Source organism: Dendrobates tinctorius, unplaced genomic scaffold (genome assembly GCF_039654945.1).
Source record: "Dendrobates tinctorius isolate UK_male_01 unplaced genomic scaffold, ASM3965494v1 ptg000011l, whole genome shotgun sequence".
Lineage (NCBI taxonomy): Eukaryota > Metazoa > Chordata > Amphibia > Anura > Dendrobatidae > Dendrobates > Dendrobates tinctorius.
Window position 1 is genome coordinate 5,814,518 of NW_027361679.1, and position 26,789 is coordinate 5,841,306.

At 47.4% G+C, this 26,789-nt stretch overlaps 1 protein-coding gene across 1 annotated transcript in view; it reads right to left on the reverse strand.

Annotated features, from left to right (window-relative positions):
- The window catches only part of LOC141100823 (alcohol dehydrogenase 1-like), a 104,749-nt gene that overhangs the window by 19,932 nt on the left and 58,028 nt on the right, over positions 1–26,789 (reverse strand). The window contains exons 6-7 of the mRNA XM_073589500.1: positions 10,974–11,234; positions 10,761–10,896 (exon numbers count right to left, since the gene is read on the reverse strand). Of these exons, the coding sequence (XP_073445601.1) occupies positions 10,761–10,896; positions 10,974–11,234 (397 nt within the window). The remainder of the gene's footprint in view (positions 1–10,760; positions 10,897–10,973; positions 11,235–26,789) is intronic.

Below are 26,789 nucleotides of genomic sequence, written 5' to 3' on the forward strand. Positions count from 1 at the left end.
GAATCACTCAATTCTGAGGAAAAAATTATGGAATCACCCTGTAAATTTTCATACTCAAAATTAACAACAAATTAGATCTGCTCGTTAGTCTGCATCTGAAAAGGAGTGAGCACTCCTTGGAGAGCTGTTGCATCAAGTGGACTGACATGAATCATGGCTCCAACATGAGAGATGTCAATTGAGGATTATCAAACTCTTAAAAGAGGGTAAATCATCACGCAATGTTGCAAAAGATGTTGGTTGTTCACAGTCAGCTGTGTCTAAAATCTAGACCAAATACAAACAACATGGGAAGGTTGTTAAAGGCAACCATATTGGTAGACCAAGGAAGGCATTAAAGCGTCAAGACCGGAAACTTAAAGCAATAGGTCTCTAAAACAGGAAATGCACAACAAAACAAATGAGGAATGATTGGGAGAAAACTGGAGTCAACGTCTGTGACCAAACTGTAAGAAACCGCCTAAAGGAAATGGAATTTGCATACAGAAAAGCTAAACGAAAGCCATCATTATCACCTAAACAGAAAAAAAACAAGGTTACTGTTAGGAGTCAGATTTCTGCCCTGACTATGCAGGAATCTAGACCCTCACATCCTGCATTCTCCTGCTCTCTGTCCACTGCAGAAGAGATTGCTGAGGAGATGGCTATGCAGCAACTCTCTCCGGAGGCTAAGTCCTTCATCCCATCCTCTGAGCATGCTCGTGGGATGATCTCCCATTGGACATCAGGAGTCAGGTGCTCAGGTCCTGCTCCTGATTCCATTGGTCTAGCTCAGAGTTCTGGAGACTTCCGGAAGGTCCCATTTGCTATAAAAAGTGCGCATGGCTGTTCCGCCATGCGCTAGTATAGTCATACTTGCTGCAGTGTGTATGTTGATGGATGCTTGGACTGGTGAATGACTCATTTGAAACCCCCTTCCTTGGTTATTACATCTGTGTGAGGGAATGAGTTATAGCCAGTATTAGCGCCAGCGCTCCATTATCGCCAGCTAGCGTCTGACATCGCGCCTGCGTTTAGCGGTGTCTCTCTGCGGCACTATCCTCGCCGCGCTGCAGTTGCAGCTTATTTGTGCATTCGCGATTGAGACGCTTTACTCACAAGTTTATACGGTAGGTCATTGCGGATGTAGTGCAGTTAAATAACTACTCTGTTGTTCATCTACCGCTTGTGTGTTGCTGAGTACCTGTGCAGTTAACAGGCTCAGCACCATTGTAGTTATTGTAACAACCCTGCTGGCATCACTGCATGGCCTCCCATTCCCCGCACACCAACTTACTTTCTGCTTCAAGCCATGCTGTGAACTCTGTCTGTTGCCAGCCCTGAGCTCCAGGTGCTATGCCTCTTGTTTTCCTGCTTGCTCTCCATGTTTCCTGACTGTGTGTATAGGGGGCGGCGCCTGAACTCTCTGGTTCTTATGCAGTCAGGGTGCACCTGTGTAATATGTCCCTTACCAATCACCTAGAGCCGTTGACTATTTAGTTTCGCCACACCCACTGACCTTTGCTTGAGCAATGTCTAAACTCAGTTAGCTCCTTGCTGCTGAGCCAGCCAGGCCCTGTCCTTTGTCCTGCCTTCTCTGAAGGCTCTTACTGCGTATTCCTGTGTCTTGGTACCTTGCCTAGCATTTCTCTGTCCGCCTGCCAGGAGGCAGAATATCCTGGCCCTTGAGTCTTGTTCGCAGTGCCTTGTCTGTTCTCTGTCCGCCTGCCAGGAGGCAGAATATCCTGGTCCTTGTGTCTTTGTCCCTGTCTCTGTCTGAACTCAGTCTTACCTCTGTCTGTCCATCTCCTTGTCTGTGGTTCCTTCTCTGTTGTGTCTTTCCTTGTGGTCTCCCTATCTGTTCGTCTGCTCCCTGGCCGCTCTGTCTGCACGGCTCCCTAGCCGCTCTGTCTGCACGGCTCCCTAGCCGCTCTGTCTGCACGGCTCCCTAGCCGCTCTGTCTGCACGGCTCCATAGCCGCTCTGTCTGCACGGCTCCATAGCGGCTCTGTCTGCTCGGCTCCTTAGCCGCTCTGCCTGCTCGGCTCCTTAGCCGCTCTGCCTGCTCGGCTCCTTAGCCGCTCTGCCTGCTCGGCTCTCTAGCCGCTCTGCCTGCTCGGCTCTCTAGCCGCTCTGCCTGCCCGGCTCCCTTGCTGCCCAGCCTATGCCGCACTCCTGCGGCTCTGCCTACGCCGCACTCCTGTGGCTCAGCCTACTCCACACTCCTGCCTATATCCATACCTGCACCTCCTGTGTGAACAGGTCCAAATCCTGTTCCAGCATACACCACGCCCTCCTGCCTACACCTGTTGTTTGAACAGGTCCCTACCTGCTCCTGCTCATACCACGCCAATCTGTCCTGTGTCTCCAAGCCGTGCCTGCCTGTCCTGTGTCTCCAAGCCGTGCCCGCCTGTCCTGTGTCTCCAAGCCGTGCCCGCCTGTCCTGTGTCTCCAAGCCGTGCCCGCCTGTCCTGTGTCTCCAAGCCGTGCCCTCCTGCCCTGTGTCTCCAAGCCATGCCTGCTTGCCCAGTGTCTCAGCCGTGCCTGTCGTGTCTACCTGCCTGCCTGTCTATAGCTTCTGTCAAAGTGACTTGTCACCGAGTGGGACCAGCAGCCACAGCCAGACACCACCCTGGAGTGTCACCCCACAGCTATCTGCCTGACCTCACCGTCAGAGGCTCCAGTGAAGACCGAGGTAGCTGTCGTAGTCACGCCCCTTCCAGGGTAGTCTGGTTTGTGGCACAGTGGGGCCACAAACCCCCGGCTCGCGCCATTCAGCCAAGGCTCGAGCGTGACAGTTTGCTCAGGCCATGGTCCCCGCTGAGTCCCATGTCCTTCTGCTTGCAGAGCATGAGGGACTTTCTCTCTGCCAGTATGAGCATCTGGAAGAATTTGTTCCGCCCTGTGTGGTTCCGACTGTTGAGATTTCTGAACCCATCATTGTCTCCAATGCCATCTACGACCAGCTCCTGGCTTATGAAAGGCTTGACCCTGAAGATCCTCCAAGGTTCTATGGAGATCCTAAGGAGTGCCAAGGGTTCCTGGAGCAGTGCCTGCGGTACATAGAGTGGAATTCAGCCTGTTTCCCCTCTGATTGGGTCAAAGTTGGATATATAATGTCCTACTTAGCAGGAGAAGCTTTGATGTGGATCTGTCCCCTCTGGGAAGCAGGGGATCCTATCATCACGGACCTAGAGGCCTTCCTAGTGGCCTTCCGTAAAGCCTTCGAAGTACCCAGTCCAGCTACGTCTGCCAAGTCTTCCCTTTCCAGATCTGAGAGGACGCCAAACGGGCGAAACCAGTGAAGAAACCGCCTCGTCAGACCGCGACCGCCGTCCGAAACCCTTTAGTTCCTCCACCTGTTAAAGCAGCTACTCGAGTTGAACCCAAGAAGACTGTTAAGAGTGGGCTGGCAAAGCAGCAGCCTGAAACCAGTCGTAAGATGAGCATACAGTATTGTTGCGGTTGTGTGGAACACCCGGACGGCTTCAGTCCGAAGGAGCGCAAGCTTCAAAACCTTGGGTCAGTGGGAGAGGCTGCCCTTGGTAAGAGTCCCTCCTCCTCACTAAGATCGGTGACTGTTTGTGTGCCTTGTGGGAGCTTCGGCCCTGCAGATGTGTTAAAGCTGCAAGCCAGACGGAGTCTGTGTAGGGTTCCTGTTCCACAGCTCCAGAATCCGGTGACGGTGTTTGGTGATGGTCGTGCCCTACTTATGAACAGTCGAGTGTCGAAGGGACAACTACAGCTCCAAATCGGAGCATTATATTTGGAGAAGTTCATTTTACACTTGATGACCAGTTTGCCCATCGGTCCTTCTGAGCCGGATACTCTACTGCCCGTTCCGGTCCGAAGACCCAGTGTGGTGCCGCACTTGGAGCTACCTAGTCACCAAAGGTATCTAGTTCCAATGTTACAAGGTCAGGCTACAGTGTTACCTTCCCCATCTATTCTGCTGGCTATTGGGTCATGGTGTGCTGATGTCACTGAAGAAAAGGAAGCAGTGGCGCCCTCTCCACACACCTCCTGTGACCAGTTCCCAGAAGCATCCCTGTTGCTTGAAAATTTTTCTTTAGGCCATGGGCAGAAGATGGATCCTGTACGGATGCCTTCAGATTCCATGTGGCAGGTGGATGAAGAAGTTGGAGCAGAAGCTCTTGTACGTCTGCTTTTTACCAACCCAGAGGAACAGGTCCAGTTCTCTTCTAATAATGGGTGAAGGATGGATCCTGTGTGGGTACCCTCAACTTCTAGTTGGCCGGCTAATGAAGATACTAAGGAGGAGGTCCAATTTACTTGGGATATCAGGCTGAAGTTGGTCTCAGTGAAGGTCTCTTCTGTTTCCAGATGGCCGGCTGATGTAGGGGTCAAGTCTGAGGCTTCCAGGTCCCTGCTTTCTGCTATCCAGGAGGAAGAAATCCAAGTCCTTATACCCTTTGTGTTGGAAGATGACTCCATCAGGCACCAAGAAACCGGGTAATCTGGGATCCCTGATGGCACACAATCTATTCGACCTGATGAATATCATGTTAGCCTGGACTGTGTGTGGTCCCACACTCCTTCAGCAGGTCATTCTGGCAGGCTTGAGGAAGAGGGGCCGTAAAGGGAGGGGTACTGTAACAACCCTGCTGGCATCACTGCATGGCCTCCCATTCCCCGCACACCAACTTACTTTCTGCTTCAAGCCATGCTGTGAACTATGTCTGTTGCCAGCCCTGAGCTCCAGGTGCTATGCCTCTAGTTTTCCTGCTTGCTCTCCATGTTTCCTGACTGTGTGTATAGGGGGGCGGCGCCTGAACTCTCTGGTTCTTATGCAGTCAGGGTGCACCTGTGTAACATGTCCCTTACCAATCACCTAGAGCCCTTGACTATTTAGTTTCGCCACACCCACTGACCTTTGCTTGAGCAATGTCTAAACTCAGTTAGCTCCTTGCTGCTGAGCCAGCCAGGCCCTGTCCTATGTCTTGCCTTCTCTGAAGGCTCTTACTGCATATTCCTGTGTCTTGGTACCTTGCCTAGCATTTCTCTGTCCGCCTGCCAGGAGGCAGAATATCCTGGCCCTTGAGTCTTGTTCCCAGTGCCTTGTCTGTTCTCTGTCCGCCTGCCAGGAGGCAGAATATCCTGGTCCTTGTGTCTTTGTCCCTGTCTGTCTGAACTCCTGAACTCAGTCTTACCTCTGTCTGTCCGTCTCCTTGTCTGTGGTTCCTTCTCTGTCGTGTCTTTCCTTGTGTCCTCCCTATCTGTGCGTCTGCTCCCTGGCCGCTCTGTCTGCACGGCTCCCTGGCCGCTCTGCCTGCTTGGCTCCTTAGCCGCTCTGCTCCTTAGCCGCTCTGCCTGCTCAGCTCTCTAGCCGCTCTGCCTGCTCAGCTCTCTAGCCGCTCTGCCTGCTCAGCTCTCTAGCCGCTCTGCCTGCTCAGCTCTCTAGCCGCTCTGCCTGCCCGGCTCGCTTGCCGCCCAGCCTACGCCGCACTCCTGCAGCTCAGCCTACTCCACACTCCTGCCTATATCCATACCTGCACCTCCTGTGTGAACAGGTTCAAATCCTGCTCCAGCATACACCACTCCCTCCTGCCTACACCTGCTGTGTGAACAGGTCCCTACCTGCTCCTTCTCATACCACGCCAATCTGTCCTGTGTCTCCAAGCCGTGCCCGCCTGTCCTGTGTCTCCAAGCCGTGCCCGCCTGTCCTGTGTCTCCAAGCCGTGCCCGCCTGTCCTGTGTCTCCTAGCCATGCCCGCCTGCCCTGTGTCTCCTAGCCACGCCTGCTTACCCAGTGTCTCAGCCGTGCCTGTCGTGTCTACCTGCCTGCCTGTCTATAGCTTCTGTCAAAGTGACATGTCACCGAGTGAGACCAGCAGCTACAGCCAGACACCACCCTTGAGTGGCACCCAACAGCCGCACAAGCCTGACCTCACCATCAGAGGCTCCAGTGAAGACCGAGGTAGCTGTCGTAGTCACGCCCCTTCCAGGGTAGTCCGGTTTGTGGCGCAGTGGGGCCACAAACCCCCGGCTCGCACCATTCAGCCAAGGCTCGAGCGTGACAGTTATTATTTACTACTTGCAGCTCTGTGACTGCAACAGAGCTTGCTTTGTGCACTTGGGTGTTAGTTAACCTCGTGCACATTACAGCCTTAGTGCTCTGTCTTCATCTAGCTGCGGTTTTTCCATCTACCGCACGGTGGACCCTGAGTGGTGAAGGCACTTCATTTATATTTTTTATTTAGTGCCTTCCGCCACTCCTAACATTATGCTAGCGCCAGGGTCTGGCTAGAGATGACAGAACAGCAGCAACTCCTGCAGTGTGTGCGGCAGCTTGAGGGTCGCTTGGCCACACTTGAGAGGGCTCTCGCAGCTGCGCAGGCCACTGATGCTGCTGTACAGGCACTCACAGATGCGGTAGGGTGTACAGTCATATGTAAAAGTTTGGGCACCACTATTAATGTTAACCTTTTTTCTTTATAACAATTTTGGGTTTTGCAACAGCTATTTCAGTTTCATATATCTAATAACTGATGGACTCAGTTATATTTCTGGATTCAAATGAGGTTTATTGTACTAACAGAAAATGTGCAATCTGCATTTAAACAAAATTTGACCAGTGCAAAAGTATGGGCACCCTTATCATTTTCTTGATTTGAACACTCCTAACTACTTTTTACTGACTTCCTGAAGCACTAAATTGGTTTTGTAACCTCATTGAGCTTTGAACTTCATAGCCAGGTGTATCAAATCATGAGAAAAGGTATTTAAGGTGGCCACTTGCAAGTAGTTCTCCTATGAAGAGTGGCATCATGGGCTCCTCAAAACAACTCTCAAATGATCTGAAAACAAAGATTATTCAACATAGCTTTTCAGGGGAAGGATACAAAAAGTTCCTCACAGTGGAAACTGACAGGTTAAATCTCTGAGACAACTTTTTGTATCCTTCCCCTGAAAAGCTATGTTGAATAATCTTTGTTTTCAGATCATTTGAGAGTTGTTTTGAGGAGCCCATGATGCCACTCTTCATAGGAGAACTACTTGCAAGTGGCCACCTTAAATACCTTTTCTCATGATTTGATACACCTGGCTATGAAGTTCAAAGCTCAATGAGGTTACAAAACCAATTTAGTGCTTCAGGAAGTCAGTAAAAAGTAGTTAGGAGTGTTCAAATCAAGAAAATGATAAGGGTGCCCATACTTTTGCACCGGTCAAATTTTGTTTAAATGCAGATTGCACATTTTCTGTTAGTACAATAAACCTCATTTGAATCCAGAAATATAACTGAGTCCATCAGTTATTAGATATATTAAACTGAAATAGCTGTTGCAAAAACCAAAATTGTTATAAAGAAAAAAGGTTAACATTAATAGTGGTGCCCAAACTTTTACATATGACTGTATGTTCATGTCCTCCCTTGCGCCGACAGTTACCCGCCTCCCGTTGCCCGATAAATACTCTGGGGATGGCGCCTCCTGCAGGGGTTTCATCAGCCAGGGCCCATTCCACCTGGAGCTGCTGGCTGCACAATTCCCTACAGAATGGGCCAAGGTGGCCTTTATTATTTCCCTACAGTCGGGCAAGGCGTTGGAATGGGCTACGCCTTTATGGGAGCGTGGTGACCCCGAGATTCGGACCGCTGCTCACTTGCTAGCAGCCATCAAGCAAGTCTTCCTCGGTCCACGGGTCACACACGACACCTCTCTGCAGCTGCTTGCCTTGACTCAGGGATCCCTCTCGGTTAGCCAATACGCCGTCCGTTTTCGGACACTGGTGTCCGAGCTGGAGTGGTCCGATAGCAGAGCACGTCAAGGATGCTCTCTCTACTAGAGAGATCCCTACCACTCTGGAGGAGTCAATTTCCGTCTCCACCCGTATTCACCTCCGTTTTTCGGAGCGCAGTATGGACTGTGCTCACTCCAAGCTGAGAGGTACTCCGGCTCCCAATTTTTTTGAGCCTCTGGAGCCGCCCGAGCCAGAGGTTCTTCCCCCAGACCCCATGGAGGTGTCTCGTGCCATTTTTGAGACACAGCCAGCTCAAGTGTCCATTTGCGGTTGTCACCATCTGCACGCTGCTCCCCAGGAAGACAGCACCCCGCAATGGTCTGACTGTGAGTCGGTCGGCGAGACTTTTGTTCCTCCTCACTTGCGGCCTAAGACTCTCGCGTGGGCACACGCGTCCAATGCGGACGGCCATCGAGGCTATATGCAGACAACGAAGTCTTTGGCCGCATCGTATTGGTGGCCACATAGGGCTCGGGACGTGAAAAGATTTATTCGGGCATGCACCTCATGTGCTCGTGATTGCCTTCCCAGATGGCGTGTGACGACACCCATCGATACACGGCGGCGTTCTCCTGAGAGTCCCGCTCCCATTATCTCCCGGGTGTTCCTCCTGAAACCTGGCGACCTGGCCTCAACTGCTACCTTCCGAGTGTCCCGGTTTTCAGTTTCACCTACCAGGACATCAGGTTCACCTTTGGACGAGTCTGAGGCCTGTGCCACTGGTGGGCACAGGCTGGTGGACCAGAGGGTTCAGGGAGGGGGGGGCAATGTTAGGAGTCAGATTTCTGCCCTGACTATGCAGGAATCTAGACCCTCACATCCTGCATTCTCCTGCTCTCTGTCCACTGCAGAAGAGATTGCTGAGGAGATGGCTTTGCAGCAACTCTCTCCGGAGGCTAAGTCCTTCATCCCATCCTCTGAGCATGCTCGTGGGACGATCTCCCATTGGACTTCAGGAGTCAGGTACTCAGGTCCTGCTCCTGATTCTATTGGTCTAGCTCAGAGTTCTGGAGACTTCCGGAAGGTCCCGTTTGCTATAAAAAGTGCGCATGGCTGTTCTGCCATGCGCTAGTATAGTCATACTTGCTGCAGTGTGTATGTTGATGGATGCTTGGACTGGTGAATGACTCATTTGAAACCCCCTTCCTTGGTTATTACGTCTGTGTGAGGGAATGAGCTATAGCCAGTATTAGCGCCAGCGCGCCATTGCTCCATTATCGCCTGCTAGCGTCTGACATCGCGCCTGCGTTTAGTGGTGTCTCTCTGCGGCACTATCCTCGCCGCGCTGCAGTTGCAGCTTATTTGTGCGTTCACGGTTGCGACGCTTTACTCACAAGTTTATACGGTAGGTCCTTGCGGATGTAGTGCAGTTAAATAACTACTCCGTTGTTCATCTACCGCTTGTGTGTTGCTGAGTACCTGTGCAGTTAGCAGGCTCAGCACCATTGTAGTTATTATTAACTACTTGCAGCTCTGTGACTTCAACAGAGCTTGCTTTGTGCACTTGGGTGTTAGTTAACCCCGTGCACATTACCGCCTTAGTGCTCTGTCTTCATCTAGCTGCGGTTTTTCCATCTACCGCACGGTGGACCCCGAGTGGCGAAGGCACTTCATTTATATTTTTTATTTAGTGCCTTCTGCCACTCCTAACAGTTACAATGGGCTAAGGAAAAGCAATTGTGGACTGTGGATAACTGGATGAAAGTCATATTCAGTGATGAATTGTGAATCTGCATTGGGCAAGGTGATGATGCTGGAACTTTTGTTTGGTGCCATTCTAATGACATTTATAAAGAGGACTGCTTGAAGAGAACATGCAAATTTCCAGTCATTGAAGATATGGGGCTGCATGTCAGGTAAAGGCACTGGGGAGATGGCTGTCATTACATCTTCAATAAATGCACAAGTTTATGTTGATATTTTTGGACACTTTTCTTATCCCATTGATTGAAAGGATGTTTGGGGATGATGAAATAGTTTTTCAAGATGATAATGCATCCTGCCATAGAGCAAAAACTGTGAAAACATTCCTTGAAAAAAGACACATAAGGTCAATGTCATGGCCTGCAAATAGTCTGGATCTCAATCCAATTGAAAATCTTTCGTGGTAGTTGAAGAAAATGGTCCATGTCAAGGCTCCAACCTGTAAAGCTGATCTGGCAACAGCAATCAGAGAAAGTTGGAGCCAGATTGATGAAGAGTACTGTTTGACACTCATTAAGTCCATGCCTCAGAGACTTCAAGCTGTTTTAAAAGCCAGATGTGGTGCAACAAAATACTAGTGATGTGTTGGAGTGTTTTTTTGTTGGTTTGTTTTTCATGAATCCATAATTTTTTCCTCAGAATTGAGTGATTCCATAATTTTTTCCCTATGCTTGGTTTAAAAAAAGTAACCATTACTGACTACAACATTTTTTGTTCTTGATTTCTTTTAGTGTTTCTTAAAGCCAGAAAGTTGCCATTTGAAATGAGTTTAGTTTTGTGCCATGTCTGTGATCTGCTTTTTTTTCTACAAAATTAAACAACTAAATGAACATCCTCCATGGCTGGTGATTCTATAATTTTTGCCAGGGGTTGTAGTCCTATTCAATGGAGACACATTATTAAAAACTATTACAAAGGAAAAGTTCCCATAGGAAATGGCCAACTTCCAACTTTATTTATTTGAAGACTTGTAGAAGCAGTGACTTCATTGGTTTAGATCTACTTATCCATTTTGCCTTTATGCCATACTGCCATACTGTAGATATCCCTAAATGTGTTTGTTTGATATGTAGGTTAGATCCATAATGCCATGACACTTCAAACTCAAACACTGGGGTATAATGATATAATGATAATAGATGCAGGGGTTCTATGAGAGGACCATTATTATCAAAGACCTGTGATAGTTGGAGTTTGTGAAGGAGATTTACATCACAGGATCTATCCTACATAGTTTATTAATTTTTGTTCACAACCATATTAACCTTTTTTCAACTCCTACTTTCCATTTCTTGCTTTTGTTTCATAATGTATTACCCCCAAATGATGATCCTTTTAGGGTTCGACCAGTGAGAAGCAACAATGGATCCAAAGTCATCTTGGCATTTGAATCAGCTACTCCAATAATTACAGTGGTTCCACAGCCAAAGTGAGAAGAAAACAGAGCAGATTCCTAAACAAATGAATGAGAATTAAAGATATACTAAAATACAGAATGTGTGAACATCTCATAACAGTTCATTTACTAACCATGACTCCAGTGTTTCCAATGACCTCAAAGGCATAATCAACTCCATCATCAGTCTTCTCTGCCAACACTTCATGGATAGGGCGGTCATAATCTTTTGGGTTGATACATTCAGTGGCGCCGCATTCTAAGGCTTTTGCAAATTTCTCACTGTTCAAATCAATTCCAATAATTTTGGAAGCTCCGGCCACTTTACATCCAATAATCACCGACAAGCCGACTCCTCCCAAGCCAAATACTGCACAGCTAGAGCCGGGTTTAACCTGTAATAATTAAAATATTATTATTATTTTTATTATTATTTATTTATATAGCACCATTGATTCCATGGTGCTGCACATGAGAAGGGGTTGCATACAAATTACAGATATCACTTACAGTAAGCAAACTAACAATCACAGGGGGGAGATGACTCTGCCCTTGTGGGCTTACATTCTACAGGATGGTGGGGAAGGAGACAGTAGATTGTGGGGTTGCAGCAGCTTTGGTGATGGTGAGGCGGTAACTGTGGTAGTGGTGAGGAGGCAGCAGGGTCATTGCAGGATGTAAGTTTTTCTGAAGAGGTGGGTTTTTCAGATTCTGAAGGATCTGAATGTGGTTGATAGTTGGATGTGTTGGGGCAAAGAATTCCAGAGGATGGGAGATATTTGGGAGAAGTCTTGGAGGCAGTTGGGTGAGGAGTGAATAAGTGTGGAGGTGAGAAGGAGGTCTTGGGAGGACCGGAGATTACGTGAGGGAAGATATCGGGAGATTAGATATATGAAAGAGAAAGGTTATAGATGGCCTTGTAGGTCAGTATTAGCAATTTGAACTGGATACGCTGAGGGAATGGAAGCCAGTGAATAGATTCGCAGAGGAGTAGTGAGGAGAGAGATGAATTAGTCGGGCAGCAGAGTTAAGGATGGACTGGAGAGGTGTGAGGGTGTTAGCAGGGAGGCCATAGAAAAGGATGTTGCAGTAGTCGAGGCGGGAGATGATGAGGGCATGCACAAGCATTTTATTAGACTGAGGGTTGAGGAAAGGACAGATTCTGGAAATATTTTTAAGCTGGAGGCGACAGGAGGTAGAAACAGCTTAGATTTGCAGTTTGAAGGACAGGGCAGAGTCAACGGTTACTCCGAGGCAGTGGACTTGTGGTACGGGGGAAAGCATTATGTCATTAATGTGATAGATAAGTCAGGTAAGGAAGATCTGTGAGATTCAGGAAAGATGATGATTTCAGATTTGTCCTCATTGAGTTTGAGGAAGCGAGAAGAGAAGGAGGATATGGCTGATAGACACTCCGAGATTCTGGACAGCAGAGAGATGACATCTGAGACAGAGAGGTAGATCTGAGTGTCATCAGCATAAAGGTGGTTCTAGAATCCATGGGACTTTATGAGCTGTCCCAGCAAGTGTTTAGATTGAGAAGAGTAGGGGTCCTAGAGCAGAGCTTTGGGGGAGTCCAACAGAGAGATGGTGGGATGAGAAGATAGTGTGGGAGTGGGAGATGCTGAATTTGAGGTTGGAAAGGTATGAGGAGATCTAGGATAGGGCAAGGTCTTTGATGCCAGAGGAGGAGAAGATCTGTAGTAGGAGGCAGTGGTCAACTGTGTTGAAAGCAGAGGACAGGTCTAGAAGGAGGAGTATAGAGTATTGTCAGCTAAGTAGGTCATTAGTAATTTTAGTCCAGGCTGTCTCAGTGGAGTGATGGGGGTGGAAACCAGATTGTAGATTGTCAAAGAGTAAGTTAGATGAGAGGTGGGAGGAAAGTTCAGCGTGGACATGCTGCTCCAGGAGTTTGGGAGCGAATGGGAACAGCAATATTGGGCGATAGCTGGACATAGCAGTTGGGTCAAGGGTTGGCTTTTTAAGGATAGGCGTGATTGTGGCATGTTTGAAAGCAGAGGAGAAGGTACCAGAAGTTAGTGGTAGGTTGAAGAGGTGGGTTAGGGATGGGATAAGAGTGGTGGTGAGGTTGGGGAGGATGTGGGATTGAATGGGGTTGAGTGCACAGGTGATGAGGTGCTGTTGTGAGCTCATTTTCTTGTTCACCTTTGATGTCCGATGAACTCACTCTGCTGGTGAAAGGAGGTGGTGAAACTGATTTGGATGGGAGAAACCTCTCATCTGAACAGGTGGATTGCGATTGGACATCCGGAATCTCTGAGTGGATATAAGGCTGCTGACGCCCTGTAAGGCTGCTGGTGATTTCTCTGCTCTGAGCTCTGGCCTCCAGTTCAGTTCCTGTCTTCTGAAAGCTACGTTTTGCTCTGTTATTGTTCCATGAGATTTTGTCTGATTTGCTTAGTTTTGTGTTCAGCCGGTTGGGGCTTTGCTGAATTTCCATTTTGTCTCTGATCGGTTAAATCTCTTTTGCTCTGTCTTCAGAATATATCGGAGTGCTGATATAGGGATTTTGAAGTCTAGTGACTTCAGGGCCGTTTTTCTTATCAGACGTGTTGGGACATTTTTGGTAGGGTTTTTGCGGATTGCAGCTAGCATTTTTTCTGTCCTTTCCTATCTAGTTAGTGGGGCCCCATCATTTGCTCTGCCTATCTTTCTGTATGTGTTTGTGTTTTCATCTGTTTTCACCGACAATACATGTTGGGGGCTGTCTATTGCTTTGGGGTCTGCTCTGGGGCAGTTTAGATTTCCCCTTTCTTTCTTTAGGCTTATTTAGCTCTCCGGCTGTGACGAGGTGTCTAGGATCACTGTAGGAACACTCCACGGCTACTGTTAGTTGTGTGAATAGGATCAGGGGTCTGCAATCTGTTAGCTACCAACCTCTCCGGTTTTCTGGACTTAGCTTGCATTTTTGTTTTTTCCTCCTCCGGTGACTCATTCATAACAGAATCACCAGCCATACCGCAGATTCTAGGGTACTCAATAGCAGGAAAGAATTGTAAAAAAAAAATGTCAGAATTTTTTTTTTTATGTATATTTTTTCCTCTTTTTCTCTGGGGCTGTAGGAGGAATTTTTCTTAATGGAGATTAAGCAATTGTCTGATCATGTGGAGAAGCCTACTGCTGAAGTGCGGGGAATTTCCGCCTATCTTGCTCATTCACATGCTGCTGAACCAAAAGATCCCTACTCCTGATGTGTTTTTTGGGGATCGGTCTAAAGTTTTGAATTTTAAGAATAATTGTAAATTATTTCTTGCCTTGAAGCCTAGCTCACCGGGGAGCTCTGCGCAGCAGGTTAAAATTGTCATCTCTTTGCTGCGTGGCGATCCCCAGGATTGGGCGTTTTCTTTGACACCTGATGATCCTATTCTAACTAATGTGGACACATTTTTTCAAGCCTTGAGGTTGTTGTATGATGAACCTAATGCTATTGATCAAGCTGAAAAAGCCCTGTTGGCATTGAGCCAGGGTCAGGATTCTGCAGAGTTGTACTGTCAAAAATTCCAAAAGTGGGCGGTCCTTACTACCTGGAATGATGGTGCCTTGGCAGCTCTCTTTCGGAAGGGTTTGTCAGAAACTGTAAAAGATACTATGGTGGGATTTCCTGTTCCCTCTGGTCTTGATGATTCTATGTCATGAGCCATTCAGGTTGATCGGCGTTTTCGTGAACGTAAAATTACACGAGAAATGTTGCCACCTGTTGAACAAATGTCTGAACCTATGCAATGTGATAGAGTTTTTTCTAGGGCGCAATGTCAGGAGTTCAGAAGGCGTAATAAGCTGTGTTTTTTCTGTGGAGATGCCTCTCATATTATTTCTGTCTGCCCTAAACGAGAGAAACATTTTGCACACACATTTGCTGTGGGTGGTGTACAGCCTAAGTTTCTTCTGGCAATTACTCTGATCTGCTCCCTGTCCACATCTTCCGCTAAGGCTTTTGTGGATTCAGGAGCGGCTCTGAACCTGATGGACTTGGATTTTGCTAAACGTTGTGGGTTTCCTATGACACCTCTGCGGACGCCTATCTGTTATGAATGAGTCACCGTAGGAGGCAAAAGCAGAAATACAAGCTAAGTCCAGAAAACCAGAGAAGTTGGCAACTATCAGATTGCAGACCCCTGAACCTATCAACACAACTAGCAGTAGCCGTGGGGGGTTCCTACGATGCCCTAGACCCCTCGATCACAGCCGGAGAAATACATAGGCCTAAAGAAAGAAAGGGGAAATCTAAACTGCCCCAGAGCAGACCCCAAAGCAATAGGCAGCCCCCAACATATAATGACGGTGAAGCAAGATGAAGATACTAACACAGACAGAAAGATAGACTGAGCAAAGACGGGGCCCCAAAACTACCTAGATAGGAAAGGACAGGAAGGCTGCAGTCTGCAATCTGCCAAAACCCTATCAAAGACATAAGCCAACCAGCTGATATGAAAAAGGCCCTGAAGCAGCTAGGCTTCAGAAACTGAATCAGCACTCAGGCATTTTCAGAAGACAGAGCTAAATGAATTCAGCACACCCCAGCAGGGAATGGCAGAAATCCAGAAAAACCATGCAAAAACAAAGTCAAAGCAAAAAAGCAAAAGGCCGAGCAGCAAACTTAGCTTTGGAGGAGCAGGAATTCAGACTGGTCTCCAAGGATCCCACAGAGAAACCACCCGCAGGGCAGAAGGGCGTTGGCAGCATCACATCCAGTCCGTAACTCCACTCAGCCAGTCACAATCATCAGCCTCAGGTGTTTGACAATCAGGCTCACTACCTTTCTTCACCAGAAGAGGGAGCTCCTCGGGCCTCAGTAATGAAGGGGAAAATGAACTCACAACACCTATCCCTTTGAGGGGTATTGATGCTACTCCTTTGGCGAAGAATAAACCTCAGTTTTGGACCCAGGTGGTAATGCGGGTCGCCCCAGACCATCAAGAAAATTGCAGATTTTTGGTGTTGCATAATTTGCATGATACCATTGTTCTGGGGTTTCCCTGGTTGCAAATCCATAATCCAGTTTTGGATTGGAAATCTGTGTCTGTGGTGAGTTGGGGTTGTCGGTGTGCTCTTAGTGACGCTCCTGTTTTCTCCACATCTCCCCAGTCGCATGATGTTCCTGACTATTTGGCTGATTTTTATGATGTATTTAGTGAGAATAAGTCTGCGTCTTTGCCTCCTCATAGGAGTTATGACTGTACAATTGAGCTGAGCCCTGGGTGTTAATTTTCCCAAGGGTCGACTTTTCAATTTATCTGTACCCGAGCACGAGGTTATGCGATCTTATATAAAGGAGTCGTTGGAGAAGGGTCATATTAGACCATCCTCTTCACCCTTGGGTGCTGGGTTTTTTTTCGTGGCCAAGAAAGATGGTTCATTAAGGCCTTGTATTGACTATCGTTCCCTCAACAAAATTACTGTTAAATATCAGTATCCGTTACCCCTGATTTCTGATCTATTCTCCAGAGTTAAAAGGTGCTTGCTGGTTTACCATGTTTGACCTCAGGGGGGCGTATAATCTCATTCGCATTAAGCATGGGGATGAATGGAAGACGGCGTTTAATAATCCGGAGGGACATTTTGAGTACCTGGTGATGCCTTTTGGGCTCACTAATGCCCCTTCTGTCTTCCAGTGCTTCATGAATGATATTTTCCGGGACTTTGTGGATACATTTTTGATCATCTATCTGGATGATATTTTGATCATTTCCTGGGATTGGAACTCTCATGTGGAACATGTTCGGACTGTGTTCCGGATTTTGAGGGAGAATTAAAGGGATCAAAATGCCTTTTTGGTGTACAGAGGATTTCATTTTTGGGATTTATTTTGTCTCCGTCAACTATTGAAATGGACCCAGCCAAGGTACAGGCCATTTATGATTGGGTTCAGTTCAGCCCAGTTCTTTGAAGGCCCTCCAGAAGTTTTAGGGTTTTGCTAATTTTTATCATAAATTTATAGCTAATTTTTCTGGTATTGCCAAACCATTGACTGATTTGACTAAGAAGGGTGCTGATGTGCTGAATTGGTCTCCAGAGGCTGTTTCTTCCTTTCAGGAGCTGAAGCGGAGGTTCACTTATGTTCCAGTTTTGCGGCAACCTGATGTCTCACTCCCGTTTCAGGTAGAGGTGGACGCTTCTGAGATTGGTGCAGGAGCTGTTTTGTCCCAAAAAGATCCGGTAACATCTAAAATGAATCCCTGTGCTTTCTTTTCCCGAATGTTCTCCCCAACTGAATGCAACTATGATGTGGGGAATCGGGAACTGTTAGCCATGAAATGGGCATTTGAGGAGTGGAGACATTGGTTGGAGGGAGCTAGACATCAAGTCGTGGTCCTCACTGACCACAAGAATTTGATTTACCTTGAGTCGGCCAAACGCTTGAATCCTAGACAGGCTAGGTGGGCCTTGTTTTTCACACATTTTGATTTTGTGGTCTCTTTTCTTCCAGGCACTAAGAATGTCAAGGCAGATGCCCTCTCTAGGAGTTTCTTTGCTGATTCTACTATTGTGACCAAGCCTTCTACCAACTTAGGTGAGGGGCTAGTTCTTTCTGCCATCTCACCCGATTTGAGACGTGCTCTGGAAGAGTTTCAGGAGCACAAACCTGAGCGTTGTCCCATTGGAAAATTGTATGTTCCTGACCAGTGGAGAAAGAGAGTAATGTCTGAAGATCATTGCTCCGCATTGGCTGGTCATCCAGGTATTTTTGGTACTAGAGATTTGGTGAGTCGGTCTTTTTGGTGGCCCGCCTTATCTCGTAATGTCAGGAATTTTGTGCAGTCCTGTGGGACTTGCTCCCGGTCTAAACCTTGTTCTCGCTCTAGTGGGTTGTTGATGCCTTTGCCGGTGCCCAGGAGGCCATGGACCCATATTTCAATGGATTTTATTTCTGATCTGCCTGTCTCTCAGAGAATGACTGTTATCTGGGTGATTTGTGATAGATTCTCTAAGATGGTCCATCTTGTACCACTCCCTAAGTTGCCATCTTCCTCAGAGTTGGTGCCCTTGTTTTTGCAACAGGTGGTTCGCTTGCATGGGATTCCTGAGAACATTGTATCTGACAGAGGAGTTCAGTTTGTCTCTAGATTTTGGAGGACTTTTTGTTCCAAGCTGGGAATTCAGTTGTCCTTCTCCTCTGCGTTTCACCCTCAGACCAATGGGCAGACGGAGAGAACAATCCAGACTTTGGAGTTTTATTTGAGGTGTTTTAACTCTGTTGATCAGGATGATTGGGTCTCATTTTTGCCCTTGGCCGAATTTGCTTTAAATAATAGAGCTAGTTCTGCCACTTTGATGTCACCTTTTTTTTGTAACTTTGGGTTCAAGCCTCGATTCTCTTCAGGGCAGGTGGAGTCTTCTGCCTGCTCAGGTGTTGACACTGTGGTGGAGAGAATGCACCAGATTTGGGACCAAGTGGTGGATAAGTTGTCTCTCTCCCAGGAAAAGGCCCAGCGGTTTTCCAACCAGCATAGGACCATTGGTCCGCGGTTTAAGGTGGGTGATATGGTTTGGTTGTCATCAAAGAATATCTCTATGAAGGTGGCTTCTCCAAAGTTTAAACCTAGATTTATTGGACCTTACAAGATTTTGGAGATTCTTAATCCAGTCTCTTTTCGATTGGCTCTTCCTCTTAAATTTAAGATCCATAATGTGTTTCATAAGTCTCTGTTGAAGAGGTTTGTTGAGCCAGTAGTTCCTGTGGTGGCACCTCCTGACCCTGTATTGGTTGAAGGTAATATGGAATATGAGGTTGAGAAGATACTGGATTCTCGTCTGGCTAGACAGAGACTCCAGTATTTGGTTAAGTGGAAGGGTTATGGCCAGGAGGATAATTCTTGGGTCTCTGCATCTAATATTCATGCCGAAAGATTGGTTCGTGCTTTTCATCGGGCCCATCCTGATCGCCCTGGTGGCGTGGATGAGGGTTCGGTGACCCCTCCTCAAGGGGGAGGTACTGTTGTGAGCTCATTTTCTCGTTCACCTTTGATGTCCTATGAACTCCCTCTGCTGGTGAAAGGAGGTGGTGAAACTGATTTGGATGGGAGAAACCTCTCATCTGAACAGGTGGATTGCGATTGGACATCCGGAATCTCTGAGTGGATATAAGGCTGCTGACGCCTTGTAAGGTTGCTGGTGATTTCTCTGCTCTGAGCTCTGGCCTCCAGTTCAGTTCCTGTCTTCTGAATGCTAAGATTTGCTCTGTTATTGTTCCATGAGATTTTGTCTGATTTGCTTAGTTTTGTGTTCAGCCAGCCCCGGTTGGGGCTTTGCTGAATTTCCATTTTGTCTCTGATCGGTTAAATCTCTTTTGCTCTGTCTTCAGAATATATCGGAGTGCTGATATAGGGATTTTGAAGTCTAGTGACTTCAGGGCCGTTTTTCTTATCAGATGTGTTGGGACATTTTTGGTAGGGTTTTTGCGGATTGCAGCTAGCATCTTTTCTGTCCTTTCCTATCTAGTTAGTTAGGCCCCATCGTTTGCTCTGCCTGTCTTTCTGTCTGTGTTTGTGTTTTCATCTGTTTTCACCGACAATACATGTTGGGGGCTGTCTATTGCTTTGGGGTCTGCTCTGGGGCAGTTTAGATTTCCCCTTTCTTTCTTTAGGCTTATTTAGCTCTCCAGCTGTGACGAAGTGTCTAGGATCACCGTAGGAACTCTCCACGGCTACTGTTAGTTGTGTGAATAGGATCAGGGGTCTGCAATCCATTAGCTACCAACCTCTCTGGTTTTCTGGACTTAGCTTGCATTTTTGTTTTTTCCTCCTCCGGTGACTCATTCATAACAGGTGCGATTTGGAGAGAAGACAATTAAGCTCCCCTTCAGTGATGTTGGAGAGTGAGGTTATGGGATTTGGGCATTGGTCTGGTATACAAAGGGGTTGTGGTGTTTGAACAATGAAGACTTGCCTTGTTTGGTCAATCTTATTTTTGAATTGTGTAGCAAAGTCCTCAGTAGAGATGAGGGAGGTTGGAGAGGGCAGTGGTGGGAGGAGGAAGGAGTTAAAAGTTTTGATTAACTGTTTGGGGTTGTAGGATAGGGAAGATATGAGGGTTGTGAAGTAGGCCTGTTTAGCAGAGGTGAGGGCAGATTTAATAATAATAAATAATAATAATAAATTTTATTTCTATAGCGCCGACATATTCCATAGCACTTTACAATTCAGAGGGGATTTGTACAGACAATAGACATTACAGCATAACAATAATCACAGATTATAACAAATACCAAGAGGAATGAGGGCCCTGCTCGCAAGCGTACAGTCTATGAGGAAAGAGGTAGACACGAAAGGTGGGTGGTAACAGTTGCCCTGATTGTATGAACCAGCCATAATGTTAAGTGTGTAACAGTACAGACACAGAGGGCTAATGTATGCATAAAGCATGTGGGAACATGATGCGGGGAACCTGGTTATGGTAAAACTTTTGGCTGTGCCACACAGGGATGTTATGGAAATACATATGTATTTCATCTAGATCTCACTTGCCTGCTATAGGCTATATACTGCTATATACTCATATATACTGCACACAGATACATATTCACAGTTTGAACCTTATAACTAGTTGGTGGAAATAACCTGCTACCCAGTCATCTCATTGTCTTGTGACTTGAGAAATATCTAGCAGACATAGGGAATGAGGAAGCAAGGCCAGATGGTCCAGCCGATATTGGAGACTTGCTGACGAGTGCAAGACTCCGGACAGTAAATCATGTGGTGTCTAAGTAACCCCAAATCGGACACCCATATACAGTATGTTCATGTATTCAAACTGACCAATTAGATAAGAAGTAAAGCCTTTATGTTAATGAGTAACCACTCCTTTATACGTACTGATAAAAGACCATGAATATGAATAAAGTTTCCAGAGTTCTGCTGGAAGGTATTGCTGCTAACCATGTGTGGCATCTTTCCTTCCTTGAGCGCTCAATAAGACTCTGTCTAATCAGGACAGGCCACAGTACACACAGGGGTAAATTCACCCAACCAAAAAATCCACATCAATTGGCGCCCAACGTGGGGCCGTGGACGAAAACGCACGGGGATCCTGCTGACCGGAGAGGACAGAGGTGCCGGCCAATGTCTTGGCTCATGGAAACGGAGTTTTGCGCAACTCCATAAGTAAGGTAAGAAAATCTAGTTATCTTACCTGAATGTTCCCTGTGCCCAGTCCGGGTCAGCAACTCTAGCCGGTCAGTGTGGTCACCAAACCCAGGTAGTGTTAAAAAGTCCACGCGCAAATCCAAACCCTGGGATAAGCTAAGTGTCTACTGTGATCCTGTGTGTCTGAGATCCGGGTGAGAGAGTTGGTGGAGACTGTGACTTGATTTGTGGCTGCTGAGACACCGATAACAAGACTGAGTCTCTCTGACTAAGTCAAATCACGTCCCCGCACAATGCAGAGGTTTTGACTTAGACGGGATATCACAGGTGAATTCCTCTGAAAAAGCTGTCACGGTCCCCGCACACATTCACGGAGGTGTCAGCTTCAAGGAGGTATCACAGGTGAATCCCACGGTTGTCACGGTCCCCGCACACATACACGGAGGTGTCAGCTTAAGGGAGGTATCACAGGTGAATCCCTCGGCTGCCACAGTCCCCGCACACACGCAGATGCAGGCAGACTGGGGGGATATCACAGACTGATCACTGGAGAGATTACCACGGTCCCCGGGTGCACACGGAGGGGTGATAATCTAGTGGGATATCACGGCTCCCGTCTCCCAGCAGACAGAGGGTGATACATCCCGGTGCCAACCAAAGCGCCACGGGTGATTGGCAGTTACCGGTTGTCAGCAGCTGTTTGACGTGTCACAGAAGGGCTTTCGATCTCTCTCCCCGGACGTCTATATGTGAATTCATTGCAGGTCTCCGCAAAGATCTGAAACAGAAAGAGTTTTGCCTTTTTTTTTATTGTAAACTTCCTCCTTTGCCTGCAGTGTGCCCCTGATCTATATATTATACACACACACATATATATATATATATATATATATATTTTTTTTTTTTTTTTCATATTGTTATATTTTGGAGACTCTGCTTTTCCCTATTTTATGTTTTATTTTGCATTTTTGGTAGAGGCTTTTGTTACTGCAGTGTTAGAAGTTTTGGGAAAGCTGAGTCTTTGGGCACTGACCCCCCCCCCTCCCCTTACATTGTTCTCAGAAGATTTCACTGAGAGACGCAGGAAGGGAAAAAAAAAAAAAAAAAAAGAGGAAGTTGGGTGCCTGCATTCTACATTAACCCTTTTATTGTTGGAAGTTGTACTGATTTTTATTTTCTTTTTGGAGTGTTCTTTTTCCAAGGTTTACCAACTTCTTGATTTGTACCTTTTGTTTTTTTCCTTTTCTTTTTCCCCCTCGGTTTTTCCCTGAATTAATTGTGTTTTTTTTTTTTAAGTGGTTCTTTTAAAGTTTATATACTATATACTTTTTGATTTTATCAACTTTTTTTGGTTTTAAAATCTTTTAAAAATCATTTTCCCTTTTTATTTCTTTTAGGTTTTCTCCACTTTTTGTGACATTTTATCAGTTTTTTTAGGTTTTAGTTTTCACTTCTTTTTTTCAGTTTTTGTTAAAAAGAGAATTTTTACCTGCGTTGGGTTATTCACTAAATATTCTTGTTTTGTTCCCTTTTAAGCAGGTTAAAAGGGGTTGCAAAGTTTTTAAAGTTTTTAATCACTTTTCTCCAGTCTTTAGAACAGACATAGTATGTGGTTTTGCAAGGACAGTTTTTTTCTTTAAGCTGTAGCATGACATGATGTATTGAAAAGAAAAGGGAAGTAATGTTACGCGGGGCTTAGGTCAAAGAAGGCTGAAATACCCGGGGCCCCTGCGGACTCCCTCCAACTAGGGAAAACCCTGTCTGACCCTCAACCCAGGGTTTTTGCTAATGGTGCAAATGCCTGAGCCTCCAACCTTTCCTTATCTCCTGCTCAGCCCTAAGCTGAACCCTCCACCCACCACCCAGTGAGTCGTCAAACCACCAAAACCCACACTGTAGTGATAGACAGGGAGAACTTAAACCGCACCGCGCCGCATACACACAGGACAATACCGTAATGTGAACAGGGCAAAACAAAACACAAATATAGGAAGGCGAAAAGGTAACAACGGATCATATGCCACCAGCTATGAATTTCTCTCTCCAACACCTCCTCTCCAGACCGGAACCACTTGGCATAAAACACAAGCTATAATCGGCGATGCCCATAGGCCAGCACGACTATTTAAAGACCGTGGGCGTGACCAAACATCCCACCTGATTTCCAGCTAGATTAACCCCCAATAACCTGAGTAAAATCAAGCCGGCGCCACTGAGGCTATAGTGGACGGAGATGGAACTACCGCTGCCTGCCGGACGCTGTGGTGTGAATAGTGTCCGACATGACAGAACCCCGTCTTCTACGAGGCACCCCAGGGCCCTCAAGACTCATAGGACCCGGCTTGTCCGGATGACGGTGGTGAAATGAACTGACCAGCCGATCCGCATGTATGTCCGCGGCTGATACCCTAGACCTCTCCTCCGGACCATACCCCCGCCAGTGTACCAAATACTGAAGAGTACGGCGCAGTACTCAAGAGTCCACCACCTTGGAGACTTCAAACTCTAAATCGCCATCCACCATGACTGCAGGTAGCATCGGCGTCGTGTCCACAGAGCCTACCACCTTTTTCAATAAAGCCCTGTGAAACACGTTGTGTATCTTGTATACCGCAGGAAGTTCCAACCGATAAGCAACCGGGTTAATGATGGCAGCAATCTTAAAAGGGCCAATAAACCTTGGACCCAATTTCAATGATGGAATTTTTAGTTTTATGTTTTTTAGTAGCTAACCACACCCAATCACCCACACACAGGTCCGGACCTGGCACGCGTCTAGCATCAGCCACTCGTTTGTACCTTGCACTCATGCTCAGCAATCGCTGTTTCACATTCCTCCAGACCGATGATAGTTGAACTCCTAGCTGGTCCTCTTCCGGGACACCTCCAGAGCCACCCTGACGCAAGGTACAAAATTGAGGATGGTGCCCGTAAACACAAAAGAACGGAGACTCTCCCGATGATTCTTGGCGGTGATTATTTAACTCGAACTTGGCCAAGGGAAGGAATGTCGACCACTCCTCTTGGTTGTCAGACAAAAAACATCGCAAATAGTGCTCCAGATTTTGGTTCATGCGCTCAGTTTGACCATTTGACTGCGGATGAAACGCAGACGAATGAGACAACTTGATCCCCAATCGTGAGCAAAAAGCTTTCCAAAACTTCGCCACAAACTGGGTACCCCTATCAGACACTATGTCCGACGGAACTCCGTGTAGTCTGACCACCTCCTGCACAAAAACCTGAGCCAACGTCTTCGCGTTGGGCAAGGAAGGCAACGACACAAAATGCGCCATCTTCGAAAATCGATCAACCACCACCAGGATGACCGTGTTCCCCGCCGAGGCCGGCAAGTCCGTGATAAAGTCCATGGAGATTTCTGTCCATGGCCTACTAGGTACCCCCAGAGGCTGTAGAGTGCCAGTAGGACGGGATCTGGGCGACTTGGCCCTGGCGCACGTGATGCAAGCTGCCACGTACGAGACCACGCCCTGCCAGATCTTTGGCCACCAGAAGCGGCGCGATACCAGCTCCAAGGTGCCCCAACCCCTGGACGCCCGGCCAGGACAGAGTCGTGGTGTTCCCCCAACACCTTAAGATGAAGATGAAGGGGTGCGAATGACTTGTTAGCAGGAAGTCCTGGCGGTACCTCCTCCTGGGCCTCGGCAATCTCCGCCTCTATCTCAGTCGTGAGAGCCGAAACCACTACACCTTCCTGGAGGATGGGTACCAGATCTTCCCGAGGTTCTCCCCCCGGAAAACACCTGGACAAGGCATCCGCCTTGGTGTTTTTAGCCCCAGGACGGTAAGTCACCAGAAAGTTAAATCGGGTAAAAAACAAATGCCCAGCGAGCCTGGCCTGGGAGACAGACGCTTGGCCGACTCCAGATAGAGCAGGTTTTTATGGTCGGTGATGACTGTGACCTGGTGGACCGCCCCCTCCAAGAAGTGTTGCCATTCCTCAAAAGCCAATTTGATGACCAACAACTCCCTGTTGCCGATATCGTAATTCCGTTTGGCCGGCGACAGCTTCTTGGAGAAGTAGGCGCATGGACGCATATTGCTCAAGGACGAGCCCTGTGTCAGTACTGCCCCCACTCCCACCTCAGACGCATTGACCTCCACAGTAAAAGGTTTAGATACGTCCGGTTGCACCAGAATGGGGGCTGAAGCAAAATGTTTTTTCAGAAGCTCAAATGCACGCACCGCCACCTCAGACCAGATAGCGAGATTGGTACCTTTTCTCGTCATGTCCGTGAGCGGTTTGGCTATAGTAGAAAAATTCTTAATAAACTTCCTATAATAGTTGGCAAACCCAAGGAACCGCTGGAGCTCTTTTAGATTATCAGGCCGTTCCCATCGCAGCACCGCTTGCACCTTCGCGGCGTCCATTTTAAACCCTGCGGCGGACACAATAGATCCCAAAAACGGCAACTCCTGAACAAAAAATACGCATTTTTCAAGCTTAGCATAGAGCTTATTCTCACGGAGCAACTGCAACACCTGCCTGACATGCTCTAAATGAGTGCCCCGGTCGCTCGAATAAATGAGGATATCATCCAGGTACACAATCACAAATTTCCCCAGCACATGAGCGAATACATCATTTATGAAATGTTGGAAAACAGCAGGCGCGGTTGTCAACCCAAATGGCATAACTAGGCTTTCAAAATGACCTTCAGGGGTATTAAACGCCGTCTTCCACTCATCCCCCTGACGGACCCTTATGAGGTTGTACGCCCCCCTGAGGTCAAGTTTGGAAAACCACTTCGCACCAGCCACCTGGTTGAACAAATCAGGGATTAGAGGCATCGGGTAGGGATCACGGACCGTAATCTGATTTAACTCCCGGAAATCCAGACACGGGCGTAACCCCCCATCTTTCTTCTTAATGAAGAAAAACCCCGCTGCTACAGGTGAGGATGAAGGCCGGATGTGCCCTTTACTTAGACTCTCCGCAATGTAGTCTTTAAGAGCTTGTCTCTCCGGACCAGAAATACTAAACATACTAGCCTTTGGCAATTTGGCCCCAGGTTTTAACCTAATCACACAGTCATAGGTTCGATGTGGAGGTAGTTCTGAGCAACCCCTCTCAGAGAATACGTCCCTAAAATCCAGCAATGCCTCCAGAAGGCTGGACTTCACGGCGGACACACATGTGGCCAAGCAATTTTCCTGGCAGAAAACACTCCACTGGACTATGTCCTGGGTTCTCCAGTCAATCACCGGGTTGTGCTTGGACAACCATGGGAAACCCAGGACCATTTGTGGTGGGAGATTATTGAGTACCCTACATGTAACCCACTCCGAATGTAGGACCCCAATGTGGAGTTTAACCTCAGCTACAAACTCAGTAATCTCCCCCTGTGGGAGGGGAGCGGCATTAATGGTAACCATGCGAATAGGATGAGGGAGTTTTTCGATCCTAAAACCGGCCGTGCGTACAAACTCCTCATCCATGAGATTGGTGGTGGAACCGCTATCCACAAACACTGATATTGGTAGCTCTTTGCCCGCAATAATAACCCTGGCAGGGAGCATACATTGAGATACCATCATGGAGGATATGCATACGCTCAGTTGGGCCTCCTCCATACCCTCTGAGCTTACCAGTTTTCCGCCGGTGCGACTTTCTTAGGTAGCACAGGACAAGCATTTACATAATGATCTCTTTTACCACAGTAAAAACATGCTCCTTGCTTCCTGAACCCAGGAACGCGACGCTTAACATGTGATACCCCAGCGATTTGCATAGGTTCCGTGGGCTCACCTGCAGCAACCACACTTGCACCCCTGCTTTCCCCCAGGGGTAGCGTCTCCTGCGCCCCCTGATGCAAACGGCGATCA